Source organism: Silurus aristotelis, assembly GCF_946808225.1.
Source record: "Silurus aristotelis genome assembly, chromosome: 5".
Taxonomy (NCBI): Eukaryota; Metazoa; Chordata; class Actinopteri; order Siluriformes; family Siluridae; genus Silurus; species Silurus aristotelis.
In genome coordinates this window covers 11,545,288-11,560,798 of record NC_139578.1, presented here as the reverse complement: position 1 = coordinate 11,560,798, position 15,511 = coordinate 11,545,288, and the positions used below count along the sequence as shown (strand labels likewise).

The 15,511-nt window shown below is 39.5% G+C and overlaps 1 protein-coding gene across 1 annotated transcript in view; it reads right to left on the bottom strand.

The window, feature by feature from the left end:
• The window catches only part of peli3 (pellino E3 ubiquitin protein ligase family member 3), a 20,553-nt gene extending 5,042 nt beyond the window's left edge, over window positions 1–15,511 (bottom strand). The window contains exons 1-5 of the mRNA XM_083542205.1: window positions 15,065–15,511; window positions 9,344–9,545; window positions 2,929–3,058; window positions 1,364–1,465; window positions 742–969 (exon numbers count right to left, since the gene is read on the bottom strand). Coding sequence (XP_083398331.1) covers window positions 742–969; window positions 1,364–1,465; window positions 2,929–3,058; window positions 9,344–9,516 — 633 coding nt within the window. The 5' untranslated portion in view covers window positions 9,517–9,545; window positions 15,065–15,511. The remainder of the gene's footprint in view (window positions 1–741; window positions 970–1,363; window positions 1,466–2,928; window positions 3,059–9,343; window positions 9,546–15,064) is intronic.

The following is a 15,511-nucleotide window of genomic DNA, read 5'->3' as shown; positions in this document are numbered from 1 at the left end:
AAAATTAAGTTGGCCTGATTCCTTTAAATTACCATTTCACAATATTTAAAAATAGGTTTCTATTTCAGGTATCTACCTCAGAAACACAATCCCATCTGTAGTACAGAGATCAATGCCTTATACAACTATTCAAGCTGTACAGCTTGTAATATCAGTGACTTGTCAAATTCACATATCTAAATTACATTTTTGCAGCTTAATAAAAGATGCTAAATGTTACATTAGAAATGGTGGTCTTTGGGAATTTTTCTCTTTTTTTTTGTCTTCACATATATGGCACGGTGAGCCAAATCCAAGGTCACCATGAGCAAACTCTGGCCCACAGGTCCAGTTTAGGCATCTCTGCCTTAAAGTATCTGCTATGATAAATAATTGCCACTTCTACTCATTTAATTCCACATATTCATATATATATATATATATATATATATATATATATATATATATATATATATACACTCTCATATATATAAATGCTTCTCAAAACACTTGTTAAACTGTTCACCTCCTGATCCTGTTCAACCAGTAATTACAGAATGACACTTAGGAGATTGCAAAGTAACCGAATCCGACTCTAATACAAATCTTTCCTTATCTGACCGAGCAGCCTGGGAGCTGTTCAAAATTCAAACAGCTTACAGAAAGTGCAAGCTATTCCGATCAGACATTTTAATGGCAGACAAATCTAGTTGTGGCAGAGTTTCTTTTCTCGCTATCGCAGTCACTGCTGCTATGACTTACCCCGAGGAAGATGTTTTTGGAGGAATCGAAGCCAGCAGCATAGATACGGGCCGTGTAGGGGGCACTACGCTCACACATGATGCGGCAAGCGTAGCGGGAGATGGTGCTCTGTGCCGACTGGCCTCCGTCACCTCCCGCACCCCCCTGACTCTGACCTTGGCACTGCCCGCTGCTGCCTGCCATATCCGTCACCACAAAGTCGATCATGCTCTCTGTAGACCGACCAATCTTAGAGAAAACAAGGAAATGAGTAACAGCTGAGGAAAAAGTACAGTTCTTGCTTAAGTGTTCACCCACTTCTTCCCCCGCTGGATCTTCTACAACAACTTGTAGCATCATTGTCAGGCGTGAAATAAATGTAACTGGTCTTAGCATGAAGGTTACCCTTGACCTCTTAGCTGCTTCTCTGACTAATTCTCTGTTTATCTGGCCTCTGTCTTGGTAGATCCCTTCTATGTTTTAAAAATGCTTCAGGCCATTTAAGTTTGGGATAATTTCAATTACCAAATCCAGATTAATACTTTTTTTTTTCTATCTGAATGCTTTTTCTTCTCTAATTCTGATCTGATAAATTCTATCATGGTGATTTCTAAATCTATTTATGACATTAAAATTTGTTTACCTGGAACATATCTGTGTTTGAGTCATGTGTATACTCTACTATAACAGAATGACTCCTTGACAGTGTGTAGGAGATACTGTGCTGGCTTTTGTTGCTCAGTGCCTGAAAACACACACACACACACACACACACACACACACACACACACACACACACACACACACACACACACACACACACACACACACACACACACACAGAGAGAGAGAAATACACTGTTAGATTTTTATTCTTTGTTAGCACTTTCATTACACCAGTGTAGGGAATGGTAAAGAGGGTTCTCTCAAAATCTCAAATCTTATGCAATGGCCACTGCAATATTATATAATGGATTTTTACTCTTGGCATTTATAGAGAGAATCAGGAGATATGCAGGTGGGTATGTAGGATTACGTTCAATGTCAGGTTACAGATTTTAAGTTGATTAAAACTGAAAAAGATTGAAAACTGAAAAGTCATTGTGTGATCAAAATGATGTTGTTTTTTTCAAAGTAAGAGTGCTGATCTGTAATTTTCCCAACAGAACAATATGTAATGATCCAATAAAGTAAGAAATACCTAATCCCAAAAATGTTACGCTTCATTGAGAAGGCATGTACTGTAGTCTTCTAAGCCAGGGAGTTTTTTTTACTAAAGAATCCAAATAAAAATTTTTGAGTTCTGTTTATGTTTGTTATATGAAACTCCCAAAAATTTATCATTTATAGTCCAGCGGTTCCTATAAAATGCTTGGTGCATGTAAGGTCTTGTTACAGCATGCACAGTAAGTAGTGCACTAGACCACCTAATAGAAAACCATTAGTCTTTCTGTATATTAATGATTTTACACATTTTCTAAAGTATCAGCACACTTGGTTTTGTTTTTAAAGTGCACTCAACAAGTGCACTCAATACCAAGTTCAATAAGCACGTAAGGGAGCAATAAACAATTGAATATAAAATAATATATACAATCAGAATCAGAATCAGGTTTATTGGCCAAGTGTGTTGACACACACAAGGAATTTGGTTCCAGCTGTTAGTGACTCTCAAAAGTACAGACATAAATAAAACCTATACAAGACAAAACAGACAAGACAAGACAAGAACAGACTATACAAGACAATACAAGACAATACAGACAATGTGAGACAGTATAGACAGTGTGGTTATTAAATAGGGATACAGATCAGTAATGTACATAAAGTGTGAGAGTGCATGGTAGTGCAAATGACAGTATTGTGTGTCAGGTATGATAGAGAGTTTACTATAAAACTTTGTACAGTAAATAGCAGCCATAGTGTGTGCAACATATACAGATAATGTGATGACTGACAGTTCTGTGCAGTACTTATAGATATGAGCAGGGAATATAATTATGGTCAGTTGTTAGTGAGGGTGATTGCTTGGGGAAAGAAACTGTTCCTGTGTCTGGCAGTTTTAGTGAGCAAAGTTCTGAAATACAAGTTTATTAACCTCCTGGGAACTCTGAATGTTCACATGTAAATTAGTGTGACGTGAAACAGGGTACAGGATACAGACAGTTATCAACAGGCTTAATATTGAGTGATGCTCGGAATTCTCACCTTTGACACTAGAGGTGTGGATACATTGTGGATGACATCAGGTTTGACGCCATTGGCTTTAGGTCTCTTGTAAAGAGCTAGTCGACTCCTCCGGCGCCCTTTATCACCACCTGCTAATGAGCCGTTATGTCTGTGAATAACAGAATAAAGGGAATTAGGAGTTCCAGTTCCTTTCAAATGTGATGAGTAGTTTTGCAGCGGTATGTATTTAACACAATGCCAAGTTTGTTGGATATGATATGTTTTGACTGATAATTTATACGTTACAAACAAAATACAAAATAAATCATAGATGAGGACATGCTTAAGAATATATCTTGTTAATAAGGATATCTAGTGGTGTAAATAATTGCGATGTGGATGTGTAAACAAAATGCATATTTTTCAAACTTAAAATTTTTCTCCTACAGTAAATGTTGTGAGAAATTCTGCGGATGACTATATAACATTACCCTGAAATTTGTAATACTGGCATGAGACAAAACAAGCAGATTTAAAAAAAGAAGCAGTGCTTCAACATGTGATGAAAACACGAAAAATATTATGATTTCTTTATTGTTCTACCAATTCAAGAATGTAAATCATGTAGACTCTCTAGAATGATTGAGAAAATGGTTGCAAAGCCTCCTACTGATAATGGAAAGCTGTCTTACAATTAATCAATGGTCAACAACTCATTCACTAGGAGTGCTCTTTTTTCACCTTATATTGATTATGAATGGGTTTATAAAGCTATTCCCCCTTCTCTTTATATCTCCCACACTAATGGCCACTGGTGTCTGCTCACATTCTCTCCCAGGCCTTTCATTCCATAGCTATTTTTGGTTGTTGTGGGATTTGAATGATGTCTTTGTCGATAGTCAAATGAGGTGTTTTATATCCACAGCTGAAATCTGAAGATAAGTGAATTGAGCAGATGTATCTGTGCAGCACTAGTAGAGCCTGAATGATGTTACGTTCATTCATCCAAAAGAAAAGGATCATAACATGAGTCCTATTTATCTGAAGGTAATTTTACCCTTGAACTCGTTTTAAATTACACTCAGCAAAAGGTTTGTGGCATGTAGCATTGTCGAAACAGTTTTGCAAAAAGAAAACTGTATATGTGACAAAGAAATCTGGTGTTTTTTCAGACATACACTATATAGGCAAAAGTTTGTGGACACAAGATTCCTATGTGCTTTCTGAACGTCCCATTCCTCATTTAGTTTAAATTTGCTGACACAATAACCTCCACTCTTCTGGGAAGATACTCAGCTAGATTTTGGAGTGTGGCTTTAAGGCTTTTTTTGTTGTTGAGGTTTGATCCAATTGTTCCCAAGGTTTTTCAGGTCGGAGCTCTACAGCAGGCCACTCAAGATCACCATCTCCAACTCATGATATGAGTTGGCCAATGGTCTCTGCTTACGTTTTGTCCCAGGCCTTAAAAAAAACAGGCCACTCGGAAATTAGAACGTAAATGGCATGGAAGGGGAGCCTCCTGAGTTATAGAAAAGCTAGATCAGCATATTTCTCTACCCTCATAAAAAAACAAAAACAAAAAAAAGCATAATCCTAAATGTTTCTTCAGTACTGTACCAAAATTAACAGGGAATAAAAACATCACGCAAAAAATCCAGACGATTAATATAAATCCAAACTATTTTATAAATAACCTTGTAGATAGCACTGTAATTATAACAAATCAACTACAAATTCTTCTATTCAAGAGAATGCATGCATTTAATTTATTTCCTCATCAAAATCAACTTGTATTCTTGATCCCTTGCTTACAAGTTTATTCAAATAGATAATTCCAGAAGTAACTGAACCTGTTCTAAAATTTTTTAAATGGCAGTTATTAATCTCCAAATAAGAAACCAGACATTGACCATTGTCAGCTGTCCAATTATAGACCAATATCAAACCTCCCCTTAATCTCCAAGATTCTAGAAAAGGTTGTAGCACAGCAGTTATGCTCACACTGACTTAGGAATAACATTTTCAAAATGTATCAGTCAGCATAATAGCACAGAGACGGCGCTGGTTAAAGTGTTAATTTATCTGCTATTGGCCTCTGATCAGGGTTTTGATCACTTAGTTGTTTTGCACAACCTTAGTGCAACTTTTGACACCAAGGAGGACATTTGATCATAATGTCCTCTTTGCTAGACTAGAAAAGGTTTCTGGAATAAAGGGAACAACTATCTTCTGGCTTATTTGTCTAATTGCTATAATTTTGTTGATGTACATGGTGAGTAATCAACACTCTCTGAGGTAAAGTTTGGTGTTCCGCAAGGACCTGTCTTAGGCCCACTGTTTTTCTTTATTTTTCTTTTTACCCTACAGAGGATAGTGAGGACGGCTGAGAAAATCATCGGAGTCTCCCTCCCCTCTATCACGGACATTTACACCACACAATGCATCTGCAATGCCAACAGCATTGTGGACGACCCCACACGCCCGTCACACACACTCTTCACCCTCCTGCCATTAGGAAAGCGGTTCCAAAGCATTCGGGCCATCGCATCCAGACTGTGCAACAGTTTCTTCCCTCAAGCCATCAGGCTTCTCAACACAGAACTGAACTAAATCTCACGCACACACACACCCAACTGTGTGACTGGTCTGTACAACCCGGACTCAACACACACTCATACTATCTTCACACATCCATATCTTCAGCACCACCCATATTATATCACTTCATTATTACAAACTGTTTTACATGCTGTTTACACACATCTTTATGCTGCTATTGCTGTTTTGCACAAACCTTCTTGTTTACATTTTGTTAAATTACAAGGTAATTTAACAAGGTCCTGTACTCAGTACTCAGTTCTCTTTTACACACTGCACTGTGTAATATACAGTAGGTTCCCTGGTGGTCTAGTGGTTAGGCTGGGGCGCTCTCACCGCTGCGGCACGGGTTCGATCCCCGGTCAGGGAACCAAACCCAGCCATTAGGGTTGCAAAAGCCAGTGCACTCTTAGTGCCGGTCCCAAGCCCGGATAAATGGGGAGGGTTGCGTTAGGAAGGGCATCCAACGTAAAAACATGTGCCAAATCAAACATGAGGATCATGAATACGGATTCCCGCTGTGGCGACCCCTAATGGGAGAAGCCGAAAGAAAGTTACTGTGTAATATACAGTTGGTTTACTGGCGGAGCTGTTTTGTGTATTTGTCCTGCACTGTTTGCACCAGGTTGCACACAATGCACTTTATGTGGCGAGGACATTTACTAGTCCTTAGCTCTGTGTTTGAAAAATGTAGCACCAGGGTCCTGGAGGAACGTTGCCTTATTTCGCTGTGTACTGCGTCAGCTATATATGGTTGAAATGACAATAAAAGCTTCTTGACTCTTGACTTGATTGACTCTTTATATATATGCTGCCTCTGGGTGAAATAATATGTAAACATTACGCATATTACATACATTGTATTAGCTTCAATTGCTATGCTGATGATACACAGTTGTATCTTTCAGCAAAGCCAGATGAGAGATATTAGCTTAACAATGTTGAGGAGTGTGTGAAGGACATTAGACACTGGATGCTTAATAACTTCCTTCTGCTCAACTCAGATAAGACAGAAGTACTTTTAGTACTTTTAGAACCACATGCAGCTAGAAGTAAACTTTTCCGATTATGTAGCATCTCTGGATGGTCTTTCTGTCTCAATACGTACAGCAGTCAAAGACCCTGGGGTGATTATTGACTCTAGTCTGTCCTTTGAGGCTCATGTATTCTAAAAAAACATTACCAGGATCGCCTACTTTCACCTTAGAAATATTGCTAAAACGAGAAATATGATGTCTTAACAGGATGCAGAAAAACTAGTTAATGCTTTTTTACATCTTAATTAGACTACTGTAATGCTTTACTGTCCGGTTGTTCGAGTAACTGCATAAATGAGCTTCAGTTAGTTCAGAATGCAGCAGCAATTAGAGTCCTTACTAGAGTTAGAAAATATGACCACACCAACCCTGTTTTAATCAGTCTACACTGGCCCGCAAAATACAAAATACTACTACTGACGTATAAAGCACTTAACGGTCTTATGCCACAGTATCTGAGTGAACTTCTGTACCATTATGATCCCCCACGCCTACTTAGATCAAAAGCTGCAGGCTATTTGTTGGTACCTAAAATAATGAAGACTACAGCAGGGGCAGATATTTCTCTTATAAATCCCCACAGTTATGGAACAGCCTTTCAATCAGTGTTCGGGACACAGACACAGTCTCAGTTTTCAAATCAAGGCTGAAAACATATTTGTTTAGTCAAATCTTTTATCAGTAGGTTTTTCTTAGGTGAAGGAGCAGATCTGGAGGGAACATGGATATAGAGTGTTTGGTGAACTGGTATATTTGTATGCTGTCGTCCCCTCACTCTCACACGTTCACTCAGGTCTGTTGATGGTGGTGTGGTGAGCCGTCTCTTATCCCAGAGATCCCTCTTGTTTGTGTTACCTTCTGGCTCTCCCTTGTAGTTCTGCAGCCAGTCTTGCCGGAATCCTCAACTACACAGTGTCCTTAACTTATATACAACAATAAGGATACTTAATAATTAATTTAATAATCTAATTCTTTCTCTTCTCTCCTGTCCTCTCCTCTCCCCTTTTCTCTCCTCGGCTCTGTCTGCTTCCTCCCGGCCTGCCTCTGATTGGTGTTCTCTTCGATTGGAGGCCACTCTGTGCAGCTAGGGATGGTTTCACATCAATGGCCTGGGGATCCATGAAATTACGGAGTGACACAGGAGCTTTAAGGATGGATTTGAACTGTACCTAATGTCAACAGTCTGCTACACTGACTCAGGACTACAGTTTGCATTTGATTACTATCAATGCTCACTTCAACATTCAGTGCCACCCAGATGAGGATGGGTTTCATCTAGAGTCTGGTTCCTCTCAAGGTTTCTTCCTTATGCCATCTCAGGGAGTTTTTTTCTTGCCACAGTTTCCATTGGCTTGCTCATTAGGGAAAAACTTACACTTTTAATGAACATTCATCTTATTCATTCTTTCTCACCACATTATCTGTGTAAATCTGCTTTGAGACAATGCCCATTATTTAAGTGCTATACAAATAAAAATGAATTGAATTAAAATAAATTTATATCTTCATGGAGCTGGCTTTGTGCACAGGGGCATTGTCATGGTGGAACAGGTTTGGTTTTCCTAGTACAAGTGAAGGGAAAATTGAATGCTACCACAACCACAAGCATCCTATACAATTGTGTAACTTTGTGGTATCAGTTTGGGGAAGAAACACATATGGCTGGAAAAGTCAAGTGTACCAATATTTTTTTCCAGATAGTGTAGAGAGAAAAAAAGCATATATCATGTTCATGCTGAATATGTGATGTAAATGCAAATGTACTCACACTGTGAATAAATATGTCAAAAATCTATTTATTGAATTCAATTTTCCAATGTTTTCTCAAAATCTGATCATTTACCAATTCGACCTACATAGTAGTTCTCTCTTAACACATGACAGACACCAACCAGTAAGGGTGAAAGCTACTGTGCGCTTCCCTCAAAACATACGGAGCCAACCAACTGCATCTTTCCCAAATGCTATCATGCTATTTCCCAGGGAGGCCGAACACATTCAACAACCCTCTTCCACATACCAGATCACATTCACCCATGAGTGGTTAGAATGGCATGACTGTACAGATGGTTGGGGCAATGTCAAGATTCAAACTCGTAATTTCCTAATGATAGGGCGAATGCTTTTCTGCTGAGCTGTAGAGAAAAAAAAATAGCAGTGCATTTTGAATGGATGCCATTTTACAACAGTTTTGCCTGTCAGGCTGTCTAGATAATATTTTTGTAACAGCTTATTACATTAAGCACTGGCTATTGTCTGGTCCTTGTCTGTGCACTAGTTTTCTAGTCTGAGCTTGCCCAAATCTAATAACAAACAAATAAATAAATAAAGAGCATAATTTTTCCTTACAGAGAGAGGAGTATGTCTGTGAGTAAACTGTATACAGTACATTAGCATGTGCATTAACAGGTTCTCTGAGAGCCTGAGACACTTTCCAGAACAAAACAGAGCTTTATAAGGGGACTGCTTAAAGAAACACATATTAACGCATATTAAAAATTAGCAATTAAGTTTAGTATTGACTTCTAGCTGCCAATGGACATTTTAGTTAAATAAAATCACAGTGATTTAGTTAAAAATTGCCTATTTAAATGCCCACATTCCATAGAATCTATTGAAAACCATTAAATGTACATACAGTACATGCTTTTCACCAGATATTGATGGTCATTGCATACGAGGATGCATCGTGACATATGCAAAGCACTGTATTTGTTCCAAAGTGGAATAAAACATTCAGCTGATTCACGTAACTCCAATAAATGATTAAGCTTTGGTGACTCACAAGGCAAAATTCTTAGGATACACGATATTCTTACCCCAGCACGATTAGCTCTCCATACTTGGTAGGCTCCTGGTCCCCGGAAAATATGGCATCATGGGATTGCGAGCCCGAGTCTAGAGGGGGCGATGGTTGGCTCTTGTTGCATGATGGGCGCAGCTCCAGGGAAGGTGGAGGGCACAGAGCCTCAGAGCTTCCTTCCAAAACCATGTCTGAGGGCCACGTGCAGGGACTCGCAGCTGAAAGAGAAAAAATGATTCATTGGGTATAATAAGGTTGTATCAAGTTGCACCTGAAAAACCAATACATATTTTATGCAGTAGACATGACTTCTTTCATTCAGGCATTTTCTGCATTTCTAAATGAAGCTTGTAGTATATTAGTAAAAACTCTTTTTTCTCTTATTTTTATTCCCTACCCACAGATTCCATCCTGATCTCCAGATCTATTCTGAAGTCTCCAGTGGGTCATGATAGTTCCAGCTTGACTGGGAGCCCATCATAGGTGCATCACCTCAACCAGCCAGCAGTTCTATTCTAAGGATCTTTACCCTGTCATGAATGTCAGGAACACCACCTATACTTACATTTATTTTTTGAGGTAAAGCTCAAAGTATAGATTAATTGGTAAACAGAAAGCTTTGAGGTAGATAAATACATCAAGCCTGCCAGCCATGTTTCTAATATCTTGCCAATAGGAACTTGAAATAAGCCTAAAATAACTCCAACAAAGCCAATTTTTGATGGTGCTTCTTTTAATTACTGATTATTGGGAAAAAAAAAAAGGGGGAGGAATTACAGACCAGCTGAAACAATAAATAGTGAGGGTTCTGTAACACATTTAACGTTAACAATCATGCAATCATGTGCAGGAGTTGCTGTTCAGACCACATTATAAACCACACTTATAAACACGTTCACATTTCCGTTATACAATCCACTAATCATGCTGCAGCTGTGCAATGCTGAAGAATCATGTGCACACATGTCAGGTAGTGTTTATATGAAACAGCAGATTGAACAGAAACAGTGAGCTCAGCCATTGTTTTGTTGGTGCCAGATTTAACTCGGAGTACTGCTGATTTTCACACACACAAAACAGTCTAAAGAGTTGTTTTTTTTTTTTTTTTTTGTGGTTACACAGAAGGATACAGCAGGCTCAAATAACTGCTCTTTACAATCATACTGAACAGAAAAGAATCTCAGTACACATAACATGTCAAACCTGATTGGGCTACAAGAAAGAAAATACCACAAGGGGTTCCCATCCTGTCAGCAAAGAACAGGAGTCTGAGGCCACAGTGAGCACAGGCTAAAAAATCTGGACAGTTAAAAATGGAAAACAAAAAAAGGCAATGAATTGGTCAGCCCGTTCCATCTGGCCCCAGGTTTAAATTGTTGCAAACAGCCTGAGATGCTTTTCTGCTCAGCAGGTCTGTAAAAAGTGAGCTTAGCTCCAACCAGTCGAACTATTTTCCCTTGACCTCTGTCATCAACAAGCTATTTTTCAACCCACAGAACCACTGCTCAATGGATGTTTTGGTATCTGGCACCGTATTGTGTAACCTCTGAAGGTTGGAGTTATGCATGAAAATCCCAGGAGATCAGCACTAACAAGCACGCCATGGTCAAGTCACTGAAAAAGGTTTTTTCCCCTTTTCTGATGTTTAATATGAATATGAAATGATGCTATTGACCTGCACCTGCATGATATTGTGCACTGGTAACTGCATGAATGAGTATAAAATATCAAAGTGGCCAGTGTTTGTATGTTTGTGTTTGCTTAAAAATATTTGACTAGTAATAAATTGTAAATAGTGCTATATGCACACTAAAACAATATTATGGATATAATCATCACAATTATTCATTACACAAAGTATACAATTAAAGCCAAACGATAAAATATGTTGACGGTGCATATATATAGCTCTGTACATGGTAGATTCTATTATGTAAAACTTTATGAGTCTATCTAGCCTGGAGGTGATGAACAGCACAAATCAACCAGCTGCAGTTCTGCTACGGTGCAGCAGGGTTGTGGGGGTGTGATGGTGGGGTAGAGCAGACAGAGGGGAAGGGGCAGGCGGGAGAAGAGAGAGAGAGAGAGAGAGAGAGAGAGAGAGGGAGAGAGAGAGAGAGATGAATAGCGAGAAGACAAAAATAGAACCGGCATGCCAGTGCAGGTGATGGAGGACAGATGCATGGATAAAGAGAAAGCCATACAGTGCAAAATGTGACAGAGACTACATCAATCTCAAACATGGGGACAGGGCTGTAACGAATGTGTCCTGCATGTGTGCGTATGTCTGTGTATGTGTGTGTGTGTGTGTGTGTGTGTGTGTGTGTGTGTGTGTGTGTGTGTGTGTATTAGAGGATTATATATGCTTGCGCATGAGCTTGGCAGGGTGATGGATTGCTTGCTCTGTGCCATGTACTTTCTAATCAACCCACTGTCACAACCTGGAGGAAGAGAGAGTGAGAAAAAAGAGAGAGGGAAGGCAGGGTGGACATGAGAGTTAAAAAGGAAAATGGCCAGGTAGAAAAAAAAATAAAAAAAAGAATGTGACATGAGAGTAATAAGGATACAGAGGAAATGTTGTATGATGTAATAAAAGACAAGAAGGAATGAAAATAGTGAGATGGTTCCTTCTTTCCCCCACCTCATGTCTTAACTAACACTTTGTTTTTTTCATTAACGACAACCCCCTCACTCCACACACCATCTGTCAACTTCTTTACTTCTTTTTCTTTTCTTTTTTTCTCTAAATCATGCCTTTATTTGCCTCCTCCTATTTGATTCTTGATCCATTTTTTTTAACTTGTCTTCCAAAACATGCCCCATGCTACCTTACTTCTCTCTTTGCTGCTTCTGCAGCGTGGAGAGAGAGTGTGTATGTGTGTGTGTGTGTGTGTGTGTGTGTGTGTGTGTGTGTGTGTGTGTGTGTGTGTGTGTGTGTGTGTGTGTAAGAGAATGAGGCAGACTGTGAGGTAGAGAGGGAGAGGGAGAGTCTGCATCATCTATCTCCATCATGAAACTGACGAAGGGGGCTGCTAAATATACACATGTACGGAAATGGTCTCCAAAATAACTCTCGCCTATTCCAGTCTGATCTCACCGAAACTTAATTCTTTATTCTTCGTCTGTGCAGCAAAACCATTAGCAAGCTTCCAGTTTTATGTCGGCGCTGCAGTCTTTATGCACAGCGCTTATCTGAGACGCTGCTGCTGTAGCAATGCCAGAAGCACCACCAGAGTTTTGTTGCTACAAGTGTGTTTACATCCAAGCATATAATGCTAAGCATTTAATGCGCGGAATGATCTTGCATTTGCTATGCTAGTGTTCTGTACACAAGAGCGTATGGTATATGTTTTACAAAAGTGTTTGCAATCGACTTATTTACAGGCCTTCGAGGAGAAAACCTTTACCGTTTTTATCTGGTGATGGTGATAAAGATGATAGTTTTATACTGATGTATTAATACACCATGTAATTACATGTGTGTTTACTGTAGCCTGACATCATTATTTCCTCGTATAACTATTATGCATTACGTTGTCAAGATAATCAAGTAGCTGCATAATGTGGACAAAAATAGCATAGTGCTACGCATTGTATTGCGCAACACATTGTGGTGAATCCATGATGGGGCATAGGTATACAATGACTGGCATTCATTTTTACCTCCAGTCAGTTTTTCGTCCTGATTTATAACAAACAAATTTACCAATGCAGGATTCACGCATGATACAATAAAAATGCAGTTTGTCAGCATGCTCATTTGCATAGTCCAGACTCCTGTTGCAAAAATATTGCAAAAGCCAACTCTGTGATAATGAATACAATTCTATTATAAAACATTGTGTATCCTATAATACTGGAGCCTCTGTTGTAATGTTGCAGTTTGTTCAACGTACTAGTGATATATGCGTGTTTACTGACCCCAGATTATGATTTCTGAACCTGTCAAAAGATATTAGAGCAAAGCAAGTAGATATCCAATTGAATCTTTCTTCTCTCTATTGATTTCATTCTTTCTGTAATATGATAAAGAGGCATGTAATAAGAAGCTGTATTTTCTCTCACCATACTTGTTTTAGCCACATACCTAACTTTTCTCTGCCTTTCTGACAAATTCATTTTTACAACAAATTTTTTAATATTTCAAGGCCTTACTTTTCTTAAAGTACAGGTTACAATACTACAAAGAATGAGTCTAATTCTGCAGGGATGGGATACCAACACTTGCACCTTTCAGGAGGCCGTGCACTCACAAAGAACAAATCTGCATTTAAAGATGTATGAAAGCCTGAGCTGAAAAAATGAGCAGCAACTTTAGACCAATGGGCATCAAATCCACTTGAAAGCAGAAACCTTTTCACATTCAACCTGACAAGATGAGATGCAATAACATTTCTGTACATTATGTATCTATGCAACATTCTTCACTTACAATTCAATACTTGTATTTTATATGTACTGTATTTTGGTCCACACCATACAACTTGCCAATTTGTAATGTTCGTTTTTTAATATGTACACCTATATTCACAAAAAAAAAGAGCCTGTGCCAATTTCCTTGTATACTCTACTGTGTGAGCAACAAATTAGGCACAAATCAAGCTGTGCAAAGCCCTGCATAATACTTTAAAGTACAATGCTACAAAGAAATCCAGATCGTAATAGTCCTGTTAGTCCGTTTTGCTGTCTACATGGACCTGCATCTTCAAATCTACAACATGACCAAATCTTTTTTCAACTCCAGTATGTCACAGGTGGCTCTCGCAACTCTAACCACACCCGCCGCACACACACACACACACACCCATACATGCTTCAGACATAGAAACCTGTATGAGTACCACTGGGAAAAAAATAATCCCCACATGCTGTGCTGAGTCATAGTGCCTAACATATAGTCATATTTTAATCACCATGTTGTTTATGGGTTTGATGTTGCTGGAGATAAGTAAAGCGAAATCTTGGAAATCCTGTGGAAGTCACACTGTGATAAGGGAACACAAGTCAAACAGTCCTCATCATTATCATCATTACACAGACCCACTGCAGTTACACCATCGCTGAGGGTCAAAGCAGCACTCGATTGGCATCTTGTGAGAGGAAAAAGGGGCCTTGTAACAGAAACTTCCTTCCATTTCAAGACATCATTATGTAAGAGCTTTAAGGCTTCACAGCTCTGCCTGCAAATCCTATATGCTTTCAGATGCTCGACTGCAGCGGAGTTATGCGTCTCCAGGAACACACACACACACACACACACACACACACACACACACACACACACACATAAATATATACTGTTGCTTGTCAATGAACAATTCAGTGTCCTACTCCACCAAGCATTTCCATCATAATGCACTTTCATCCTACTTTATACTTTAAACAAACAGACAGTCTTATTCAACATCAAAACCAACCTTTTACTGGGGTAACAAGCAAAAAAATAAAAAAAATAAAGCACCCACTGCAGGGGCAAAATCGTTATTAGATGTCCTTAAGCAATGAGGCTGAAAATATTGATTAGTCCAGTCCTCAACCCAGCAGTCTGGGAGTGTGAGGGGAGACACACAAGGGATTTTCACTCACTGCGCACAGACAGTAAACAGTCTATTTCAGGAATAACATCACGATCATATCGATCTAACGAGCAGAAACAGTGCATGGACAGTCAGTCTTAAAAATAATAAATAAAGAAATAACTAGGGGCAGAAATGAAAGAATGCAAGCCAACACACACCCGCCGATGTTTGCGTCGTCAGTCCAGATGGTTGGGTTTAATCCACGCGTGGCATCAGAAGGGGCGCGTGGCGCTGCTGGTGCTGATGATGGTGCTGATTGTGGTGCTGATTGTGGTGTCCCTGTACTACGATGATGTGGACGACGCGATCATCGCCACGCAGACACGCCTGGGTCATTACGATCCACCATGGGTGACGGAAAAACGTTTAATCCGACACAGGAATTTCGCTCCGGACACGACGTCCAGTTGACACGCCCATCGCTTCTTTGCGTTCCCCCTTTTGACGAGATTCACAACAGAGAAGGTGTTTCACCGTCGCCTACTGAGTGGGTGTGTTCGCTTGGTTTCAGCGCCGTGACTCGGATTAAAGACACGCCTTCTTACAGGCTACAGAGAGCAGGGCGGGCTCAGGCTTAGGCTCAGGCTCCGCCCACCCGCTGCTCC